Source organism: Squalius cephalus (assembly GCF_949319135.1).
Source record: "Squalius cephalus genome assembly, chromosome: 11".
In the NCBI taxonomy this organism is placed as follows: Eukaryota; Metazoa; Chordata; class Actinopteri; order Cypriniformes; family Leuciscidae; genus Squalius; species Squalius cephalus.
In genome coordinates, this window is record NC_137132.1 from 14,041,156 (window position 1) to 14,064,833 (window position 23,678).

Here is a 23,678-nt window from a genome sequence, read left to right on the forward strand (position 1 = left end):
GTTTTTTTTTTAATCTTCTTATACGTTTTCCCCTGTCTCAAATCGAGCCGTCTGACCGTCTGACGTCTCACGGTCGGACGCCCCTCCCACGATTGTTAATTGACAGCAGCGTTTCAACACAGACCCGCCCTGAGCGAGCTGTCATCATAGTCCGCCATTGTTGATACGCTGGAGCAGAACGGTGTCTAAGCGATTGTAATATTCTGTTCTTGGGTGTAATAACGAACACAGCAGTCATTTTTATGTTCCTAAATCGCCCCACAGAACAGAGGGGCGGGGTGAGCAAAGCTCATTATCATTTAAAGACACATGCACTTAAATGGCGTGCTGAAAACAGAGCTGTTTTTGACCAGGTAAAATGAGTGTTTTCTTACAATACTAATGAGAATTTTTAATTAAAGTATATTACAAACTTTTCATTTAGTCCCTAAAGAATCATATTAACTTGGCATTACCCCTTTAAAAAAAGGAATTTTATAAAATCTTTTCAAAATTGATGTAATGCATATTTTTGAGTCAGGGACAATTAAATGATATTTAAAAATTGAAACTTGTTTAAATGAATTTTTTGACTGTTCAAAATATATCTGTACAAATAATTTTTGAATACAATTAAGAAGTTTATGATAAAATAGCATTTTCCTAGTTTTACACTGGCTGCTCCACCTGACATGGAGACATATATAAAGAGTACAATATGGCCAATTAAAGCTTAAAAAAAATTATATTTCCATTTTCCATTCAAAAGTTTGGGATCAGAATGGCTTTTTTTTTTTTAAGAAATGAATTATTTTATTCAGCAAGGATGCATTTCCACACACACACACACATATTATATATACGTATATTTACTTGAGGAGAGTCATCTGTTTACAGATATTGCTATTATCTGAGGAAATGGACACTTGTATATATTTAACAATTTGGGGAGGAACAATAACGTTGAAATTGAAACAGCTAGCCAAGATGTTTTCCAGTCAGCGTAGGATAGCAAATAACCAGACAGAGACCAATGTGGACTACTTGTAACTTAAACCTCAGCCCTGATTTCAACATGATGGATAATCTGCTACCAGTGAAACCAAGACCACAGAGCCTAATTAACACATTCCCGTCAACCATGAGCGATCATGGCCTTCAACAGGACTGCATTTACCATAAAAACCCTCACCTGCACGGAGCCAAAGTCAACAATCTCATAGTGGAAGTGGGCACATTCTGCCAGCCTGGGAAAATGGCCTTTGGTAAAGGACAGTCTGCAAAACAAAAAGAGCTCATCAGTATTCTTCTCCGTAGGTCTGAAGGAGACGAAACAGAAAATGAATTCTACGGAAACCTTCCTTTTAACATATAAACACCTACTTTTTGACGTTCTTGACCTTCATGCTGGCCGTACTGACACATGAGCGCAGAGAAGACTCTGCAGGCAGTTCATGGACAATCGGCGCTCCTCGTGCCTGCATATACGAACACACAAACAGACGATTACACAGCACTCTAAATGCTGGAAGCATGACATACAGAAATCCAGTACACAGACGCACCATAACAGCAATGGCGTCCTCCCAGCCTGCAGTCTCTGCTGGCTGCAAGCTCCTATCTTCCTCCCCCTCATCCTCCTCTGGGTGGGGCCTTAAAGAAAAGAGAATCAGAGAGGGCTATGTTGAAATAAGCTTATGCTACGACATACATACATACCACTGCATAGCATCACTTGGCACAAAGCAATAACACCAATGAAATTCCTGAACTAGGATTGTCTTAAAGGAATAGTTCACCCATAAACGACTCAAATTTCTATTACTCTTCTGTAGAAAACAAAATAAGATGTTTTGTAAAACGTTCATGCTGCTCTTTTCCAATCCATGAAATCATTCAGTGATGAGAGGTTGTCAACTCCAAAAATCTTCTTAAAAGCCATCGATATGTCTGGTACACTATATTCCAGGTCTTCTGAATCCACACAACAGCTTTGAATGAGGAACAGACCAAAACGTACATGCTGGAATACTCTACACAACCTTTGCACCGATTTGCAGCCTGGAGGGTTTTAACGCTAGTTGCAGAAAGTAGCATTCTGCAGATTTTGGGCAGTCGGACTCAACCGATATCACAGAAAATTAGTGTATTATGGGAGAAAACTAGTTTTTTGCTTCAGACAAAATCTGTTTAGATTTTAAAAGTTGTGTAGTGTATTCCAGCCACTACACAACTTTTATACATAAACCAAACTCTTCCAGGCCTCAGCTACAACTACAGTGTTTGAGGGCGGGGCAAAGTAGACGCTGTTCACCGACAGCCAATGAAGAGCAAAGGCTGGAGTTATGCAAATTTGTTTCAAACCTTCATAGATTTGTAAGAGGAAGTGAGACTGGAATTACTGGTGACTCAATTCAGGCAGTGCAGAATTGCTTCTTTCTTTTGGGAGACAAAAACTCCATTATCGTGCACTTTGCAGACCTTTTACATTTACAAACAGCTATATTACACACTGCATGAAAGGTAAAATATTTGAAAAAGCATAACTGGGGCAGTTTAACTTTTTGTAGACTTAAACCCAGGTCCCACAAGCCAGCAGCTCCTATATGTCCTGGACATGCGCAGAGCTGAGCCACAGCTCCGTTGGATATATACCCTCTGACCCAGTTCCTTTCCTCACAGTTTTGGCTGCCTAATCAAGCAGGACATGCAGGCAATCAACTAACCAAGTTGAAGGCCCCACTCATTACACTGAACTCATGACCTCTGAGTGAGGAAATAAGCAAACAACCAGCTACAATTTGACCAAGGCCAAGCTGTGTCAATAACACAAGAGTAAAGGTTAAAATCTCACTCATCTTGAGATTTCTCACTCATCATTTCACATCTACTTTTCATGAAATGATCCACCCATTTCGGATAATCTCCAGAGCATTACCCAGTTCACCATGCAGCTGAGAACATGGCCAAGAGGGTCGAAACAAGGAGACAGCATAGAAGATCAGATCAGTGGTGGTAAAAAAGCACACTATTGTACGTTTTACAACACACAAAGATATCGCTTCAATCAGTCAGTCACAAATGAATCCACCCTAAGTAACAAAGAACAGGGATTGAAATATGATGCACTCCAGGGGTAAGGAAAGGTGAGCTGGAACAGCTTTAAGGATTGGGAAGCCTTTAGAACGGGAATAAAAGGCTGGAGTTTAGGCGATTCATTCAGTAGACAAAAGACAGAGTCAGTGATTTTGTTCCAGAACATCCTACACTCCTCCTGCAGATTAGACCATCGTGAGATTGAATGATAAATGCCTGATCCCGTTCATGGAAGAAAGAGGCAAAAGTTTAGTGCCATTTTAAAGTCACAGGTGCAACATTATGGCAGGATAGTGAGTTTCAAATAACAAATTATGGGTCAAAACTGCAAACAATGATTTTCTTACTCAGTGTTTTTGTCTTGTTTTAACATTCTTAAATCAAGAATGTTGTTGAATGTTCTTGTTTAAAGAAAAAAAATATTTAAAAAATTGGTGAATTTATGCTTAAAAAAGAAAAATATCTGTTAGTGGAGTAAGAAAAATAATCTTGCTTTCCCTTTGAATTAAGTTTATTTTTCTTACCATACGGGCAGATTTTTATTTTTTATTTTTTTCTTGTTTTAAGTAAAAACTCAATTTAGATTTTTTTTTTTTTTTTTTTTTTCAGAAAACAAGAATTAATATCTTATGTAATTTTGCTTCAAGTGAATGCAACTTGATTTAAAGAAACTTTAGATATTTTTTAATGGAAATCAAGAAAAAATCAAAAAAAAAAAAAAATGAAGTGAATGTATTCTGAATTATGAGAGTGTCCACGATAATGATAATTTTGTCAGCTAGTTTTTTTTTTGTCTCAGTTCCTGTGTCAAATGTCTTTGATAGTTATTATCATATTTATATATATTGTCACATCTTTTTCATCAACAATATTGCATGTTGATAATTTTTCGCCAAAAATTAACACTCATAAAGAAAAGAAAACACTTTTTTAAAAACTAGTTTAAACCACCTGTGACATGTTCTTTGTATTCATAATTTATTATGGTTTTGAAGGGAAAAAAAAATCATGACTCGTGTCGTAATACCATTAAGTAAAAAAAAAACAAAAAAAAACCTTTAATATATGTAAGTAAGCATACACATCTTATTTGTATTTTTTTCATTTAAGACTTTTTAAATTTGACGAGGGTCTGCGGAGTGTTTATTATATAGTTTCCTGTTTTAAGTTTTTTTTGTACATGTTGGTTGTACTTGGAGAAATAAATTAAAATAATAAGGTTTGTTTTTTTTTTTTTAAATAAAAGATTAATAACTACAGTACTTAATGTAGTACTTAATGTGTTATTCCTTTCAATAATTTTATTTTATCAGACTTTTACTTTATTACATGATATTAGAACAGTTAACACCCTGATAAATAAATGAATAGTTAGTATACTGTAAATGCAGCGTCACGTCATTGACTATTACATTAAACCATGCCTGCTTGCTTGGGGAGGTACAGTACAAACGTTCATTGAAGACTGTCCTTGTTATCATCTCTGTAGGGCACCAGTTGCACACAAATCACCACTGTAATTTACTCCTCAGGGGACAAATTCACATCTACTGCATGCAGTGCTGCTGAAATATGCTGTCTCAGAAATAGAATAAGGTGACCAGTCACATGACACATAAAATGCCTGTGTGTGCAAAAAGCAGTACATGCACTGCACCTGATTATGCAGAGAATCAGCCAGTTGTGAAGAAAATGCCTCATCTAACCTTGCACGAGAGACACACAGACACGCACGCTATGAGGTATAACTAACCATAATCGAGCACCGCAGCTGCCAAAGTAGACTGAGAGGAGAAGTATGCAGGCTGTTACTCACCCTTCACAGGGATCATGACTGCATGCATCTCTCAGAGGTGTTGGAGCTCTGCCGTGTGTCACTGCTGCAGTCCCGCTGCACGCCTCCATGATACTGAGTCACTGCAACAGCTGCCCGTCTGTGAGGGGAGGGACCAGACCGGACTTCGCTTTAAGACAAACCTCCAACCTTGGCAAAGGATGAAGGCCTGTGGCATGCACATGTGTTATGCATGCAAGTACATTGTGGATTTATTGACTTAATTTTTATTGCCATACCAGCATCAAAGGCTACATTCATTGCAATAAACAAATAAATAAATAAATAAATGTTATGGATAGATGGATATATTTATTGGATGGATGGATGGATGGATGGATGCATGAAACGATATATTTATTGGATGGATGGATGCATGAAACGATATATTTATTGGATGGATGGATGCATGAAACGATATATTTATTGGATGGATGGATGCATGACACACACACACACACACACACACACACACACACACACACACACACACACACACACACACACACACACACACACACACACACACATATATACATATACAGTGCAATGCATAAGTTAATACACCCATGCTAAAGTTGACTAAAAAGAGGAATAAAAAATCATATTTTGGAAATTGAACTTAATGCCTTAATTTAAAAAATTAGGAAAAATCCAACCTTTTAGGACACCAATTTTCTTTGTGAATGAATAATGTATCGTAAATAAATAAATGTTCTTCCTTAAAATACATGGTGCATAAGTGTGTACACCCCTATGTTAAATTCCCATAGAGGCAGGCAGATTTTTATTTTTAAGTATTTTTTTTTTATTAATTTTTAGGATACTATGCATCCTGATAAAGTTCCCTTGGCCTTTGGAATTAAAATAGCCCCACATCATCACATAGCATTCACCATACCTAGAGATTGGCATGGTTTTATTTCAGTTAGCCTAAAAGCTAAAGTTTGATTTGCATTGAGAGATGATCTTATGGAAAGTACTCCATGCCAATCTCTAGGTATGGTGAAGGCTATGTGATGATGTGGGGCTATTTTAATTCCAAAGGCCAAGGGAACTTTATCAGGATGCATAGTATCCTAAAAATTAATTTAAAAAAAATACTTAAAAATAAAAATCTGCCTGCCTCTATGGGAATTTAACATAGGGGTGTACACACTTATGCACCATGTATTTTAAGGAAGAACATTTATTTATTTACGATACATTATTCATTCACAAAGAAAATTGGTGTCCTAAAAGGTTGGATTTTTCCTAATTTTTTAAATTAAGGCATTAAGTTCAATTTCCAAAATATGATTTTTTATTCCTCTTTTTAGTCAACTTTAGCATGGGTGTATTAACTTATGCATTGCACTGTATATATACACACTCACCTAAAGGATTATTAGGAACACCATACTAATACTGTGTTTGACCCCCTTTCGCCTTCAGAACTGCCTTAATTCTACGTGGCGTGGCATTGATTCAACAAGGTGCTGAAAGCATTCTTTAGAAATGTTGGCCCATATTGATAGGATAGCATCTTGCAGTTGATGGAGATTTGTGGGATGCACATCCAGGGCACGAAGCTCCCGTTCCACCACATCCCAAAGATGCTCTATTGGGTTGAGATCTGGTGACTGTGGGGGCCATTTTAGTACAGTGAACTCATTGTCATGTTCAAGAAACCAATTTGAAATGATTCGAGCTTTGTGACATGGTGCATTATCCTGCTGGAAGTAGCCATCAGAGGATGAGTACATGGTGGTCATAAAGGGATGGACATGGTCAGAAACAACGCTCAGGTAGGCCGTGGCATTTAAACGATGCCCAATTGGCACTAAGGGGCCTAAAGTGTGCCAAGAAAACATCCCCCACACCATTACACCACCACCACCAGCTTGCACAGTGGTAACAAGGCATGATGGATCCATGTTCTCATTCTGTTTACGCCAAATTCTGACTCTACCATCTGAATGTCTCAACAGAAATCGAGACTCATCAGACCAGGCAACATTTTTCCAGTCTTCAACTGTCCAATTTTGGTGAGCTCGTGCAAATTGTAGCCTCTTTTTCCTATTTGTAGTGGAGATGAGTGGTACCCGGTGGGGTCTTCTGCTGTTGTAGCCCATCCGCCTCAAGGTTGTGCGTGTTGTGGCTTCACAAATGCTTTGCTGCATACCTCGGTTGTAACGAGTGGTTATTTCAGTCAAAGTTGCTCTTCTATCAGCTTGAATCAGTCGGCCCATTCTCCTCTGACCTCTAGCATCAACAAGGCATTTTCGCCCACAGGACTGCCGCATACTGGATGTTTTTCCCTTTTCACACCATTCTTTGTAAACCCTAGAAATGGTTGTGCGTGAAAATCCCAGTAACTGAGCAGATTGTGAAATACTCAGACCGGCCCGTCTGGCACCAACAACCATGCCACGCTCAAAATTGCTTAAATCATCTTTCTTTCCCATTCTGGCATTCAGTTTGGAGTTCAGGAGATTGTCTTGACCAGGACCACACCCCTAAATGCATTGAAGCAACTGCCATGTGATTGGTTGATTAGATAATTGCATTAATGAGAAATTGAACAGGTGTTCCTAATAATCCTTTAGGTGAGTGTATATATATATATATATATATAGTCAAACAGATAATGAATGCACTAAATTGAATTTGAGTTCAAGCAAAAATCAGTTGGTGACTGTGGACCTTGAATCTAAATGAACCTAAAGAAAATCAATAACAAGGACTGTTTGTGCCATGTTTAGTGATGCATGACCGTGATGAATAGGATTCACACAAGACTTATATAAGCAAGGTTGCAATACGCTACTCCATCAATAATTCAAGTGTGAAGTAAACAAAAGGAATGCTGGAATATTGAGCCACACCCACGGTGACAGTTGAACCACCTCAAAGAGAGAAACCTTGTGAAGACTGACATGCACATAATTTATGATCTGATAGAGTACCAAGATAAGAAAACGACAAAATATTCCTCTCACACTCTGGCCCTACTGTCAAAAGTGCTGACAGGGAGAACCTTTATGTTGACTCAGCAGAATGAACCTTCCCTGACAGGAAAGACAGCTCCATATGTGTATGCAGGCACCTGAGAGGGTTAACCTCACCTTCATAAGCACACAGTATCTCCGGTGATTAATCCAAACCCATTTACACTGCCTGTATGGACACTCAAATAATGATTATTTCATTATTTTGAACAGTAAGCTTAGGTTGTTAGAGTATGTGTTTTATTATATGTTTTATATATTTTGTGTTATTATGTGTTTTATATATATATATATATATATATATATATATATATATATATATATATATAAAAAAAATTTTCACACACATATTATATAAACACTAATATGTAGGCTATATATAAGTGGAATTGCAAAATGTGTAAATTATATAACTGAAGCAAATCATGTTCAACTGTTCACTGAATACTTGCTTGAAGCAAGAATTCAGTGAGCAGTTGAACATGATTTAATACAACTTGAGCATGGGATTGTGTGAAAGCTGATGTACATTGATGTGGTTGCTAAGCGACAGATTGTCCTGAAATCCTTCAGGCATCGGTCAGTCTTGGATCCTGAATATCTGATGGGGAATGTTTACAGACAGGAAATAATATCCATGCACACGTACTGTATGTGTTATTGTAACGTGACTAAGGAGGTGAAGAAATTAACCGTGTAGTGGTTAAAATATTGCTTTGGCTGGTAATAAATTGCGCACTGTTGTCATGGGCAACATCATGTGACTTTGCTCGTTGTGTGTGTCTATGTTTCGTAACACTGGACTAAAACAGTTTTAGGGTGCTTGTACTCAACCAGGGGAAGTGAATAAAATGGAGATTTTTAAGGAATTTAACACGGCGCATATTTGACACAATGTTTACGCACGGATACAATATCACAAAAAAATTATATGTAGGCTATGTATGTATGTATGTATGTATGTATGTATGTATGTGTGTTTATATATATATATATATATATATATATATATATATATATATATATATATATATATATATATATATATACACTTAGTCTTATTATATTTACAAGTGCAGGTACTTCCTAAATCGCCAGCAAAAAGAGGAAAGATCAACACGAGTCACTCACCTGTCTGTGATTGTTTCAGCGTTACTCCCCCAAATGAGATCCAAGAGTTGAATCCCTCTATACTTTAGTGTGAATCGTGTGAAAAGGGGTCAAACAAAAGCATCCTTCTTCGTGTGTGAATCAGTGTGGGATCTGTGGGAGAGTGAGTGAATGTGCTCGGTCTCGGAAGGACACATGAAAAGTTCTTTCTCACGCACCACCTGATAAAATGAGTGCGCGTGTTTGGGGGCGTGGACATGAGCAAGGTGGATATCAGTTAGGGCTCACCTAAACTTAACTGTTTGTCACGGTATTGAGAACATCCACCTGAGATTTGAACAACTTGTAAAACCTTCAATTCATGAATATTGTACATTAAGTCTTCCCTTAGGAATTTTGTTTTTTTGTTTTCTGGCCCTAAAGTGTATTATGATAATGATTTGAGTTCAAATAAATAGTAAAGAATTTTGGGATACAACTTTAGACATGTGTTTTAAGAGAAAATTACATACATCTATTCGCCCTCATGTCTTTTCAATCTTAAAAGGGATAGTTCACCCAAAAAGGAAAATTGTAACCAAACAGTTGTGAGGCACCATTGACTTCCATTGTATGAGGGGGGAAAAATACTCAACGATGTCAATGGTGCCTCACAACTGTTTGGTTACAAACATTCTTCAAAATTTCTTTGTGTTTAGTAGAAGAAAGAAACTCATACAGATTTAGACCAACTAGTAAATGATGACTGAATTTTCATTTTTGGGTGAACTATCACTTTAATATTTACTTTCTTTCATGGAATATCATATAAACAAAGATATCGTATGTCAGGTCAAATTTGATTATTAGATTTAAAAAACACTGTATCCAGCTACATAACATGCTGAATGGTCAGATGTCATAACTGGTTCATTAAGGCAAAAATGGCCAAAAGACAATAGAACTGAGCAGAGTCTGTCACATTGTCTTCTTGAGAAATCATAATCATCATCATCATGATAATTGTTAAGTCATCTGGCCAATGGCAAGGCGTTGGCCACGAGACCTATGCCATGGCACAGTGTATGTGTTAGTCACTCACTTCAGATAAATAGGTGTGTGAGAGAGAGTTGAGCTGGGACTTTACACCTGGATGATTTTTATATATGACAGCAGTATCAGTCATTGTGGCAGACTTTAGAAAAACACCTTCCCTGTAAGGGATTTTGCTTAATGTAAGAAACATACGTTTTAAAATCAGCCATTCAGATTTAACATTATGCATTAGTGGCCTCTAGTGGTCACTTCAGGTACTAACAGTCAAAAGATCACTCTTACAGAAATAAAAACACACTCTTATATTTTTTTTTATTATATCAAAATACAAAAAAGTTTTACGGGGTTATTACATGGACCAAAGCGTTGAAAAATGTCAACCTAATAGAGCTTGCCAAAATGTGCATATCTGGGCATCTGGTGATGTAAACAATGCAAATTGAACGGCTCCACTAATACATAACTTCAGTTGGGCTGTTAAAGACAGCACAAGCACACACTCACACACACACATATTTAACACTTCATATGTTTCATTCCCAGATCTGTTATTGACGTAACTCTCGAAGGACAATTCATTTGTCAGGATAGCATATTCTTTTTGATTGGGGTCTTATTCTAGAGCAAGACTTATTAATTAATGTAAGAAGAAAAAAAAGAAAAAAAATTAAAACAATAGAATAAAAATAACAATGGGATTTCCTTTATTCTCTAAAAATGCCATTGCTTACTGCAGGGTTGTTCCCTTTTAATATCAAGATGCTGAATCAAAGTGTCCAGCTGAGTTATTGTGGAGGTCAATGTCATACTACAGAAGTTGGTAGTACAGATACGAAACATCTTTAACATTTACTCCTAGCAGCATGGAGACACACCAGGCACCATATCTTAACATCTGAGTATGTGGAGACACCGAATGCCCATGAAAAATACCATGAAGTAGGCCTACTAATCAAAGACGAGAAGATAGAGGCACACCGCACCTTGTTTTATAATCAGAGTTGTAGCAATTTGTTGGAGAATTCCTTAGCAGTGGCAGAAGAATCAAACAATACATCATAATAATATTGTACATAAGGCTTTGGTACAGCACCATACTGTTTTAAGAATAATACCTGAAATAAATGAGATTACTTAACAAAAGAATCAGTCAATCAAATAAATCTGTCAATTTATCATCTTTTTCTTAACATAAGAACAGTCTCTTATACATTTGCATGTAGGGTAATCGGGATGGAAAACATGTTTGCCCAGAACACATCATTCAGATAATATAATCTCTAAACAATGTACAACACAAATTCAAAAGCAGTTAAAAAGCACAAAAATGCAATTTGAAATATGCTTCCAATAAGCTCTAAGTATGAGGTTTAATGTTAAAACAGTCATACATTAGTGCATAATGCAGTATTACATTCTAAGTTTTCAGTGCTGGTTAATATGAACAGCAAAAGAATCAAGAACAAAAAGATGTACATTATCTGAAACGAGACAGACAGGTCCGAACGAGTGAAATATCTTGATTATGTAAGGTTAGTTCTGTTCAATCAAAAAAAAAAACAAAAAAAAGGGGAAATAAAGTTTCACGAAGCACCATAAGAAGTAAGCACAAAACTGAATACAGGCAATCAAAGAGTTGATATGACACTTCCTGCAAATGAGCCCTCTTACAGAAGCAAAAAGGGGGCGTGTCTACCTGTACAGTAGGCTATCATATTCAACAAGAGAAACGTTTCAGTCGGGTTCTCCCTACAAAGACCACTGAGGAGCTGAATAAAATGCCGTCAATCACCATCCACAGATATACAGCGACACTGCACCTGCATCTTAAATCAGCGTGGCAGCTTTATTCGAGGATGCATCGCTCCACCGTGTCCATGAAAAACACTATAAAACAGAAATGCCGCCGCTTGACGCATCTGACCTCCACCTGCTTGAGTTGCCAGGTATTTCCATGCTAAATGAAAAAAATTACTATCATACCGTGGGTACATTTCATGGATTATACATTTGATATGCTGCCTCCACGAGACTGGCAAGTTCGTCTTTATAAACCCTTCTAAATACGCAGGTTTTTATTAATGGTGACAGCGAACGTTCGCGCGATAACGTAAGCACATACTGAGTGTCAAAGCCGATCCCTATTGAACACCTTTAACGGTTTCCATACTGAAAGATAGTGAGCGCACAGGACCTGCCCTGTGAGAGAGGTTTTATTGCTTGCGGCCCTACTCACCAGAAGAACTTGACAACGGAAATCACGACGGAGCTAGTTTAGTTAAAGACAGAGGACTGTGCGTGAGTTTGTGTGTTAACCTCTGAACCACAGCACCACGAGTTCAAAAAGACATAGCACCAAGTCATAATGTGTACAATGTGCCTACACCCTTGCACGTTATATTTCTAGATCATGTAAACATTATGTGGTTGTTGTAGGACTTATTAGCAACGAGTTCTTGACTGAACTTGACAAAACACGTAGCGAAAAAACAGTAAAGTCTAACTTTAACACTTTTCTTCCGACAGCTAAAGGCAGGTATTCAAGAATATCTAAAAAATGAACACTCTGCCCTCTCCTCTCAGAGACTACACGATTAAAGCAGCCTTGTGAATTGCACCACATGGAAAAGCTACACTGTAAAAAAAGAAAAAAAAGTTGCTGCCTTAAATTTTTAAGTAGCCTACAATCAACTTAGATTTTTAAGTCATTTCAACTTGAATTACATAAAGTGAGTTGAATCTTGTATAACTTATAAAAAAGTTGAAAATCGCTTAACTTATTTTGACGAGTTAAAGCAATGTAAAAACAGGGTGAATTCAGGTTGACTGGGACAATTTTTCCAAGTCGTCTCAATGGCAAAAAGTGTCCCAATTACCCTGAACTTTACTTTGTTGTTATGTTGTCATAACTTATTGATCATATCATTTTTTACAGTGTAGTAATGATGAAGACACACATAGAAATAAGCAACAGAATATACTGACCTAATACTGAATAGCTCAAATACTGCAGTGAGATGTTTGAGCATTCGTTTTCATGTCGAGTAAAATAGTTGTATTAAAAGAAAGAGAAAGAAAAGAAAAAGTAAACCCTTTGGGCACTTAAGTCAAATCTTTTAAACTCAAAAAGGCTACTACGAATCTCTATACAAAGAAATTCATCCCAGCGTTTCCTGCTTGTATATTCAGCCTTATTCAAGTACTGCATGAGATTTCATTCAGTTTCCTCATTATTAAATTCCATTCACAGAAGAAGATTCATTTTGGAGTAATCGCATTGGCGCGTAAACGAGCTAAAAGAGAGAAAACATCACATTGAAAATATTCAGATAAATCTGATCTTCTAAGAGCAAATCATACATTCACCATCGGTTAAACTAAACTAGCATATGCTCAATTAGCTTTCACTGTACTGTAGGTAGCAAATCAGCAGCTGTTAGTGAACTCTAGAGACAATAAACATCCTTCTAAACTCATCATTAATTCAAATAACAAACATTGCTATGTCATCAGATGAGTCGTGATGGATGACAAATAGTAGATTACAATACAATTACTGAAATTGTTTTCAAAAAGAGTCAAGCTACTTTTGAAGGTTCACTTTTGTAGGTAGAAAGTAACCCAAGAACATCTTCTTTGTTTTTTTTTTTTCACTGATCAGAGTAAGGACTATTTCACTTTTCTATTTTATATTGATGTCTTCATTAGTCTGCACAATATCTACTGTACTTCCTTTTTTTTGTACTGTGTTCAAAGCAACATATAACAAATTATTTACTTCAAGGAAGTGACGGAAAGATTAATAATGCATTTCACCACTTCTAACTACATTTGTGCAAGACAAGTACCAAGTAATTGTACTTCAGTTTAAATATTACATTTCCACTTATGTCATCTGAACATGTCAAAAAGCATATTTCTAAAATTGAACGTGTACCTGAATATTTTTTTAGCAGGGGGCTATTATTAATCTACCTCCAACCACAGATAAAAAGTGCCTTAAAGCTGTCCAATTTTTTTTTTTTTTTCAAAAATAATGTAAATTATTCGAAAAATAATTAAGAAAGCATGTTTTCAGTTTCACCTGCCTTTGCATGGAATAAAAAAGTGTGAATATCTGTTTAAATATTGCAGGACAAGTCTAGTACTGCAGCCATTCTTTTCAAGCTTACAATTTCAATGATATTCTGTGCTTTATATTTTATGTTTAATATGTTATAAACCAATTAAAAGAAAATAAATTTCTGGGTTTACATTATTCCCTCATGTTCTGTCAAGCTTTGCCACAAACAGACAACATGCCATCCAAAATGAAATACGCTAGCTTGCACAAAATATGCTAGAAGTGCTGAAATATGTTCCAGATTATTTATTCCTTTTCTTTATTTTTCTCTCTTTTGAGGTATATTTTGTAGAAGGAAGAAAAGAAACCCTGTAGTAACTATCACGTCTTGAGAGACATATTTGTACAGAGCATTTAACTCTCTATCCTTCACAATATACACAGTTCTGACGACGTTATGACCAGCAAGATTTTTCCTAGCATGTAATGGAATGCTATTTTTTTCTTTTTATTATCAAAAGAAAAGCTTTTGTCCTGTCCCAGTTTTCTGTTTCTTCTAAAAGAGCACCCCTGTATGTTTTTCCTTAGTGTAAATTTACAGAAAATACAGATATGTGTAGTATATTGTGCCAACCGAAGAACATAATAAATTGTATCTAGATTAGACTGATTACAAAACAGTACTGAGAGCTTGTCCATTATACATTTTTGATAATGGACAAGAAGATGATCCGCCCCACAGGATAAGTTTTAGTGAGTTTTTTGGGGGGTGGGGTGGGGTGGGGGGGCTCTCAGAGCAGAGAACCATAGTTTGAGGGGGCAGGGTCCATACTGGCCAGCAGGGATTTTCTGTCTTCTCTGGGGTGAAGCCAGCGCAGCAGAGAGGACAGATGGAGACAGGGGGACTTTCTAAGTGTACTTTTCCACGTTTTCTTTGAGGGAGAGCTGAGATGTTCTCTTTGCTCAGAGGCCTGAGATGCATGCGGCTGCTGGGTCTGAGAGGTGGACACATCTGAAGACAGCAGAGCAGATGAGACACAGCAACAGAAAATATTTTTACATTTTCAGAAGAAAATGTGAGAGTTGCCTGTGCATGCAAACCTCGCTGCCACGATGTTAAGGTGTCAGGGCTGATAACATGTCCATTTCTCCCAGTATGTAATGTACGGGTGAAACTGACCTGTCCTTTTCTTGAATCTGGAGTTGTTGTTCTTGTTGGCTGATGATTTCTTGGCTTTATTAATACAATAATATATCAGTGCTTCAAAGCTCTCAGACCCTGCAGGGACTCTCACTGCACCTAAATGCTCCCTGTGAGAGACAAACACAATTATGCATTACTTCACACCGCCACCAGGGTGCACTATACGCTTTGACGAACTACGCCTGATCAAACTGAGATTTAGCCTTTGGCTGCCCAATGCCAAATGCGCTGTTAAAGCCTTCATGACAAAAGTACCATTCATCAACATCATGTACTGTGCAATTTAGCAACTGATCAACTTTTGGCGAATTGCAAGAAAAGCCATTTTGAAAATACTGTTTATCATTGGACTTTTTTGCCACTTTTCATTGGTCATCAGCATAAATATTAAATATCAAATCACATTTTTTTTTTGAAAAACAAAAACTCTTCTTCATTAGATGGGTATCTGCAAATTAAAAGCACATTGTATTAGTTCAGTTAGTCTGGTGAGTTGAATTTAGCATTTCCCTTCCCCCACTCATTTACTACAGAATACACCTAAATTAACATGAATAAACCTTTTACCTCATGTTGTACACTGCTGCCATGCTGCCAGCACTGTCCAATCAAATTACAATTAGCCAAAATCTCCTGTTTCCCAGTAAGCTCACTGGTTTCCTATTAAACTGACCACAGGGGTCACATTTCCTGTAAAGTGTTGTCTTTTATCGCACATGCCATTCCTCTATCATGGCAGAGATCATGACACTCAAACGTCCATACTGAAGAGTCAGGCAACAACTCATGGGTTCACAAGGCACAGAAACACAAAGCGTTTACAGACAGTCTCCCCTGCTGCTGAGGCTGTGGAAAGAGAAAGTGAAAGTGATTAATAGAGGGGGAGGTAGACATGACTGAGCACTAAAGTTCGCCACATCAAACACACTCTGGTTACCATGAATACACTGTACAGTGGCTTCACCATGCTGACAGGAGAAGAGATGGCAGGGAGGGGAGAATGGCCAGTAAAGAACAGTCACATAAAAGAAAGGAACCAAACCACTAGGACGACAAAATGTGATAAGAAATTTTAGTTTGAGAACTGCTGTTACTGATTTGGCATCGAGAAAGAGTATTTAGAAAAGGCATGCATGATATTTTTGTACATGGAAACACATTTTTAAAGGGGAATATCCAAGTGTGCCTCTCAAAGGGCGCAAGCGCAACATTTCCTGGAGAAAAAAAAATGTAATGATCACAGAGATGCTTTGAAAAGCAGTGCTGAAAAAGGCTACAAAATGGCATTGTTTATATACCAGCAATAAAAAATTTCAGGATATTTACCAAAAAAGATAGTGTATAATTGTTATCATGTAATGAAAAAAATCTTCTAAAAAAGTCATTCCCCTTTAAATGAGAATGATTTAAGATCCCCGCCTGCAAACCCCTCCCCTTTCAGACATGGATTCGACCCTTACCTATTGTGGTGTAGAGGACCTGGTCACAACAATGCTGCCCAGATAGCTGAGATCAATCAAAAACAGAGAGGGTAAGACTACCAGTGTCTCCAGAGAAAAGCGCCGTCTCTACTCTATTATGAGGATGAGTGTTGCAAGAGATGAGAGCACACTCATCCCTGGCAACAAAGGCCGCCTAAGAAGGCCACCGTGATGGTCAAAGCCCTGAGTTAGAGGAAGTGAGAGAAATGGAAGGAAATGAGTTGGAGAGGGTGAGTGATGTGATCAGCCCACAAAAGAGGACAAAGAAGGAAGAGCCATGGGATCATCATGGATGCACTAGAAAATCCTTAACCATGAGAAATGTTAAACACTACTACAATAATTTCTTATATCAAGATTACACTGTTTAAAAGGTTAAAGGAGAATAGGATTTGAAGAAAATAAAAAATGAATGGAAATTTATCCTGTGAACCCAATAAGGAGTTATACTGGAGGACATGGACATTTGTGCATATGTAAATAGTTTATAGTAAGATGTACATGTAAAAATATTTTTATCAAAAAACGCAAAAGCATGGTAGCTTTGCTTTTGCGGCACAGATGATGAAAAACAAACTCCTTTGTCATTTTGGAGCCTCCAATGGTACGGTTCACCTACCCTGGAGAGGGTTCTGAGGGGAGCATCTCCTCATCTGTCCTTCTCTGAGATGGCATCTGGCCGAAAGCATCACTGCTCTCCGTGGGGGGTGAAGGGGACTGGGAGGGGTAGCTGGCCGCGGCTGTGGCAAAGGCCATGTGGGCACGATAGCTGAGGCTGGGCCGCTGGCCACTCTGGCTTTGGGTAGGTGAAGTGGCAGGGGAAGAGGAGAGAGACCTTCGGGAAAAGGAGACACTGGCAGGGTGACGGGCACTCTCGGGCATCTCTTGAGAGCGGGAAGACCGCAGGATGCTGGGACGGGGAGGAGGGCGGACGAGAATGTCTGGAGAGCCGGCGTGTGAGCTGGGAGGGGTCTGGGTCAGTGGGGAGAGTCGTGACGGCTGCAGGACCACCTGCTGCAGGCCGAGATCCATCCTTCGTGCTGCCCTGGGGCTCAGCCAAGGCTGGGCCTCGGACCTCCAGCCGTCCGAGCTCTCACTGTGCAGTGTGCTTGGGCTCCCCATGCGAGCCGTGGCGCCTAAGTAAGGCAACACTGGTACGCCCATACCGTGGGCAGTGTGTCTCAACTGCCCCAGAGTCTGGGCCTGTTGCATAGTTATATGCTTGGCTGAAGGGCCCTGAGGCGGGAACCTGCCGGGAGATCTGCTCAGTTGGGCTCTAGGGGCCTCCAGCTGGAGGAAAGCAGAGCTTGAAGGGAGCTGAGAGGTGGTGCTAAGAGTGCGACTATGGGAGGGGTATGGCGGGGGCTCGGGGAGGTCCCGGTGGAGATATGAGGAATGACGTGGTGGAAGAGTGAGACGGGGACCCTCCTGACCCAGAAAGGGGAAGTCAGGAGGCTGCCAGATCTCGGTTGAGCGAGAGGAGGGAGGGCTATGCACCAGTGGGAGGGCGTGGCCGGAGGCACCGTACTGATGGATCCTCAGCTCCTCCCTCTCCTCTGGGATGGTGGGATGGCGAAACGGCCCCTCGGGGGGGTATGAAGGTGAGGAGGACATGGCAGAGCTACGTGGACTAACATCAGGCATGTAAAACGGAGGGTGAAGCTCCACCTCAGCACCACTACCTAGATAGCCATAGAAGGGGCCTGGAGGGAAGACCCTGTGAAAATGGGAGACCCGGCTCTGCCCTGTGGCCTGAAGCCGACTACCCTCCGAGATGCTCATACCTTCCATGGGTCTCTGGAACCGGGGGCTGTAGGCTGGGGGCTGCATGTAGGACTCCTGGCTGGAGGACACAGGGGATATCTGAGGCCTGAGGGTGGCCATGACTGGGGGTAGGGGCCCTGGGTCATCGTTCTCCTCATCTGATTGGCGGAACTCAGGATACAAGTCTGATTCCTCCACAAAGGGAAAACCCTCAATGCGTCTGGGCTTGAGGGACGTGTCGATGCCACTGGGGTCCATGATGAATCTTCCATCGGGTCCACGGCTGATCAGCTCGATGGGCGTGGTAACCTCAGACTCGTGCTTGGACACGCTGTACTTCTTACTGGTTATTGCTCTCTTGGTTTTCTTATAGAGGGAAAGCTCTTTCTCTTTCCTGGGGCTTGGCAACTTCTTAACGTATAGACTGTGGCCACCCACGCTGGCCAGAGATGGGGGCCGGGAGGAAGCAATGCTCTCAGGACTGATCTTCCCAGAGGACAGCCTATCAATCAAAAAAGACATGGGGCTTAGGGCTGAGCCCTGTGGAATACCAGAACTTAAAATCAGCACTATAAAAACAAGAACCACTCCATATTTAGACATGTGGAATATAATCAAAAGGAAATGGCAAGATATTACACATTCTAAATGAAAAAAAAGAGAAATTAGCCTTTATCCATGCAGCTGTTTTCATAATAGTGATTACATTAAACATTGACCTTCATTTATTGGCCATCTTGTCTAATAAAACTGAAAGACGATGTCAGGATGAGACATAATGGAGAACAACAGAATGGGGACAGGACACAGAAACACATACATTTATACAGGCACCAGTGGGCCAACAAAATATCAGCTAAACTATATCTTCACCCAACTCTTCAATAATAATCCATCTTCCTGACTTTAAACGGTCAAACAAGTGTCAAAATTAGGAGCAGCTGTGGGCTGAAGTTGTCTATTCCCCCACAGAAGCATTTTAGCTCTGCACCACTAACTGAAAACATGCAGCTACGGCAGACAGGCGCATGTTAGCGCCTGCTGCAGAGAGAGATACAGGTGCAAGCACTCACTGAGGGCTGGTAGATGGGGGCCTGTAGCTGCTCCTGTCTGGCTCTTCCCAGTAGGGCTCAATGCCAGGCAAGGGGGTAAGAGGAGGCCTGCGGTGACAAAAACACAACAGAGACGGGGCAGAGTCGGCCGTCAACCAGACTATGGTTCCACACTGCTATGTGGAAATGGGTGGGATGGGAGCATGAGACTGCAGCTCTATTAAGACCACAATGGAATCAGATAAGAGCGTGAATCCCAGTTTCAACTGGGTTGGAGGTGCTACCCTTAATGTTGCCCTTCCTTTATCTCTGGTTAAATGTAAGAGTGACATGCTGCCATGCCTGCACTGATCGATTCAGAGAAGCTGGGGGGTAAGCATCATGTTCATAAATTTGTTCTTGCACTATAGAAAGGTTCTATCACAACCTGACTGGACGGCAAAAAAAAAAAGAAAAAGAAAAAGCTTGAGAAGATTGTTTGTAATGGTAAATCAATGCATCTCACTGCTGAAAAGCAGGGGTAAGCACAGATGCATTTATAGCAGCCACTTTAGTGACCACTCAAATCCTCCTCCATGCATCCCTCACGTTAACACAGCAGCTGCTAGGGTCAGCTGTTTGATTTCCCAAACTGTACATGCTCTCTCTCTCTTTCTCTCTCTCAAGCCATGTGCCTGGTAGTCAACAGATTTGCAGAAGAGCAAAGTATAATGGATGTTACCATGCACTGATACTTACGGAGATTCAATGCTTTTCCTTGTGTGCGTAATCGATAGTGGAGGATCTAAGGACAAATCACACAATGCCACATCAGCATGACAATATGCTTCATATCTTTATCTCAACCACTGCAATGCTGAAGCTGGTAAAATGTAAAAATCCCAAATCCAATAAATTTGTTATACGCAACAACAGAAATGATACATTCCGGCTTTAAACCAGGAATGCAACAGAGAGACAGTGTCTTGGAGTTTTGAAGGACTCACCTCGCTTGCGTTTGAGCTTGCGACGATGCTGTTTGTTGACGAAACACGCAGCAAGCGTGCTGAAGAGGATGGCAGCCGCCAAGAAACAAATGGTGGCCACGATGCCGGCCACCACTGGCCTGGCCAGCCCCTCGTCAGAGATCTCTGTGGGAGGGAAGGGGTCTGAGAGAAGAGACAGACTCCGAAACATGAAATTAGGATGGATGAATGCAGCAAGCGTGTATTCACAAAGCAGGTTAACGTGATTGTTGACTGTGATTCAGTTAGTGTGCATTACAAAGCAAATTATAGCATAGTGTTAACATAACTGCAGCCTATCAGATTGCCTATTTAGATCGAGGGGGCGCACGGCTTTCAAATTTTTTAACTCATTTTGAATGCAACTTCCAAAAACAAATCAGTATCTTTAATAATTAAGTTTATTGAGTTTATCTAAAACACTGTGGCAGAAATCAAATCTAAATTGAAAATTTCAGCTTTTTAATTTCAATGAAAATGCATGGTGATCTATTAAAATGTATTAGCTCAATCTTTAAGCAATTTTAGCTTTACATCAGCTTTGATAAAAAGTGTTTTTTGTTCATATCTTAAATGAGCCAGGACTGCCAGTGTTGCCCCCTCCAAAAAAATAGGTGCATGATTACTCTGTATTGCATCTACACAGCAAAAAAAAAAAAAAAAAGATGAAGGAAAAGAAAGGAATACAGTAGGGCACTAACTACAATGAGCAGCAGGGGGCAGTTAAGCTCAAGGTGGCTAAAGCAATGAATTGGTGCATTTTAACTATGCCCCTTATTCTCACCTGTACTTGACACTCCCACCACATTACTGCTCTCACTGACAAGATCATCCATTACTGCTAGCGCTCGGAATTCATACCAAGAGTCCTGGGAGACAGAGAAACAGGTCAGTGGGTCACAAATCCTGTGAGGCCAACAGGTTGAAGTGTCAGATCTACCAACAGATTTGTAACAAGAACATTTGTAGCAGACTCCACTGTATGTCAGACTGAATTAAAATGACATCCTTTGAGCTTTTCAGCTGAAATGCAATCCCTCACTGCAGCTCTCTCAATAATCAACACGTGGAAATCACTCATTTTAACTTGAAATTATATATAAAAAATGTTTAAATTAATTTTCACATTACAGAAGTAGGGTTTCAAATTGCAAATAACCTTAACTTTAACTCCACCTCTATTATTGGTGGGTTACTTAAAGAGTATACATACAAACACACACAGATACTATATTTAAAAAAATAAAGAAATATGTTTTCCTGTGATGTCAAAGCTTAATTTTCAGGTGCCATTATTCCTTTATCACATGATCCTTCAGAAATCATTCTAATATGCTGATTTCTTATTATCAATGTTGAAAACAGTTGTGTTGCTTAATACTTTTGTGGAAACCATGATGCATTTTTTTTAGATTGACGAATAGAAAGTAAAAAAAAAAAAAACCCAGCATATTTTGTAACTTTTAGAATATTTTGTAAAAATATTAATTAACAAAATCTTACTGATCCCAAACTTTTGAATGTCAGTGCATACTATAAATATACATTTATTTTATTCTATTTTCTACAAAACACCGGTGGCAGCATTAATTGCATTAAAAAATCTTGAAAAAAGGGATTTACGTGGATATTAGTAGTGACATTAACACAATAAGTGTTACCTGAATGAGGTCTCTTGCTATGATCTCAGTCTCAGTGGCAGGAATCAAGTCATCCAGAACCTCCCACCTTTCTCCCAGACGAAACTCAATGATGTAACGGTCGATTGGTGAAGAGTGATTGGCCGGAGAAAGCCATGTCAACAATACACCCTGCTGTGTCCGGTTGGCTGTGAGGCACCGTGGTGGAGTTAGAAGCACCAGTGGTTCAGGGGTACTTATGGGATACCCTAGGAAAGATAAAAGGAGGTTGTAAGTACATCTCATGTGGAGGGTCATTCATTGGTCCATTACACAATACAGTTTGTAATGAAGTGCCGCCCACCTCCTGTAGTCACAGTGACTACCTCACTGAAGGGGCCGGTGCCCAGCTTGTTCTGGGCCAGCACACTGAATTGATAGGCAGTCTTTAACTCCAACCCCTGGACCATCAACCAAGTCTGAGAGCCGGGCACAGGTATGGACAGCCAATCATGTGGCCCTAAATCATTCTTCACCTTCCTATTGGATTATAACAAAGGGTTGCATTAAAAATGCATGTTACCTTAAAAATCTGAGTTTAAAAACAAGAACATGTCTTGCATATCACATACAGTATTTCTTGAAATACAGTGAAATGTAAATGAATTGATCTTAAACTGTCCCACTGATTCATTGCATTTGCAATTCATAATTAGTGCTTTAACACAATGGGAAAAAATAGACTAGACTAAGTCACGAGTATATGTAGAAAAAGTGAGGAAGGAACTATATTTAGTGGGGGTTCTGGCATGACTTACACCGGGCCATACCAGACCGAGAACGTCTGTTCAAAGCCTCCGTCATATCCAGGTTCCCAGGAAACGTTAGCGGAGCTTGTGGATGCTGACACGTGGACATTAGTTGGCGCATGTGGACTAGTGCCTGAAATAGGGTCATTTTTAATTAGCAGTGATTTCAACCTTTAAATTCAGAGGTGTAAAGAGTACCTGAAAACCATACTTGAGTAAAAAGTACCTTACAAATGACTCCATTAAAAGTTACAAGTCACCAATTCCAGTACAACTTGAGTAAAAGTCTTAGGCCTGGTTTCACAGACAGGGCTTAGATTAAGCCAGGATAAGGCCTTAGGTCAATTAGGACATTTAAGTAGTATTTAGAGATATGTCAGAGCAAGTTGCTTTCAGTTAAAACAGCTAAACCATGCATTATAGTCTGGGACTAGGCTTAAGCCTTGTCTGTGAAACCAGGGGCAAGAGTATCTGATTTTAACAGTAATTAAGTATTTTCTCTCTTATACTATGGTCTTTCTGAATACTCGGCTCAGATTGGCTGGAAGGTATACAGTAAAACAGTTTAATGCACAGGTACTTCCAAGTCAGTTTAATCACAGTTCTATATTAATGTGCTGATTTCATGGAAGTGCACA

The 23,678-nt window shown here is 39.4% G+C and overlaps 2 protein-coding genes across 7 annotated transcripts in view; both read right to left on the bottom strand.

Moving 5' to 3' along the window:
* arhgap32a (Rho GTPase activating protein 32a) overlaps positions 1-9,353 on the bottom strand; it is a 28,178-nt gene extending 18,825 nt beyond the window's left edge. Inside the window, exons 1-5 of the mRNA XM_079885277.1 lie at positions 9,031-9,353; positions 4,892-5,009; positions 1,545-1,632; positions 1,363-1,457; positions 1,172-1,256 (exon numbers count right to left, since the gene is read on the bottom strand). Coding sequence (XP_079741403.1) covers positions 1,172-1,256; positions 1,363-1,457; positions 1,545-1,632; positions 4,892-4,980 — 357 coding nt within the window. The 5' untranslated portion in view covers positions 4,981-5,009; positions 9,031-9,353. The remainder of the gene's footprint in view (positions 1-1,171; positions 1,257-1,362; positions 1,458-1,544; positions 1,633-4,891; positions 5,010-9,030) is intronic.
* A 1,050-nt stretch (positions 9,354-10,403) lies between these two features.
* The window catches only part of igsf9ba (immunoglobulin superfamily, member 9Ba), a 67,091-nt gene continuing 53,816 nt past the window's right edge, over positions 10,404-23,678 (bottom strand). The window contains exons 12-21 of one of the 6 annotated variants that reach the window (XM_079885545.1): positions 23,050-23,173; positions 22,596-22,771; positions 22,274-22,500; positions 21,397-21,481; positions 20,595-20,756; positions 20,347-20,392; positions 19,630-19,716; positions 17,412-19,058; positions 15,288-15,418; positions 10,404-15,119 (exon numbers count right to left, since the gene is read on the bottom strand). In XM_079885545.1, the coding sequence (XP_079741671.1) occupies positions 14,899-15,119; positions 15,288-15,418; positions 17,412-19,058; positions 19,630-19,716; positions 20,347-20,392; positions 20,595-20,756; positions 21,397-21,481; positions 22,274-22,500; positions 22,596-22,771; positions 23,050-23,173 (2,906 nt within the window). In that variant the 3' untranslated portion in view covers positions 10,404-14,898. Of the gene's footprint in view, positions 15,120-15,287; positions 15,419-15,912; positions 16,158-16,771; positions 16,818-17,411; positions 19,059-19,629; positions 19,717-20,346; positions 20,393-20,594; positions 20,757-21,396; positions 21,482-22,273; positions 22,501-22,595; positions 22,772-23,049; positions 23,174-23,678 lie in introns of those variants that run through there. The other 5 variants (XM_079885542.1, XM_079885540.1, XM_079885541.1 and 2 more) reach the window with 5 other exon arrangements.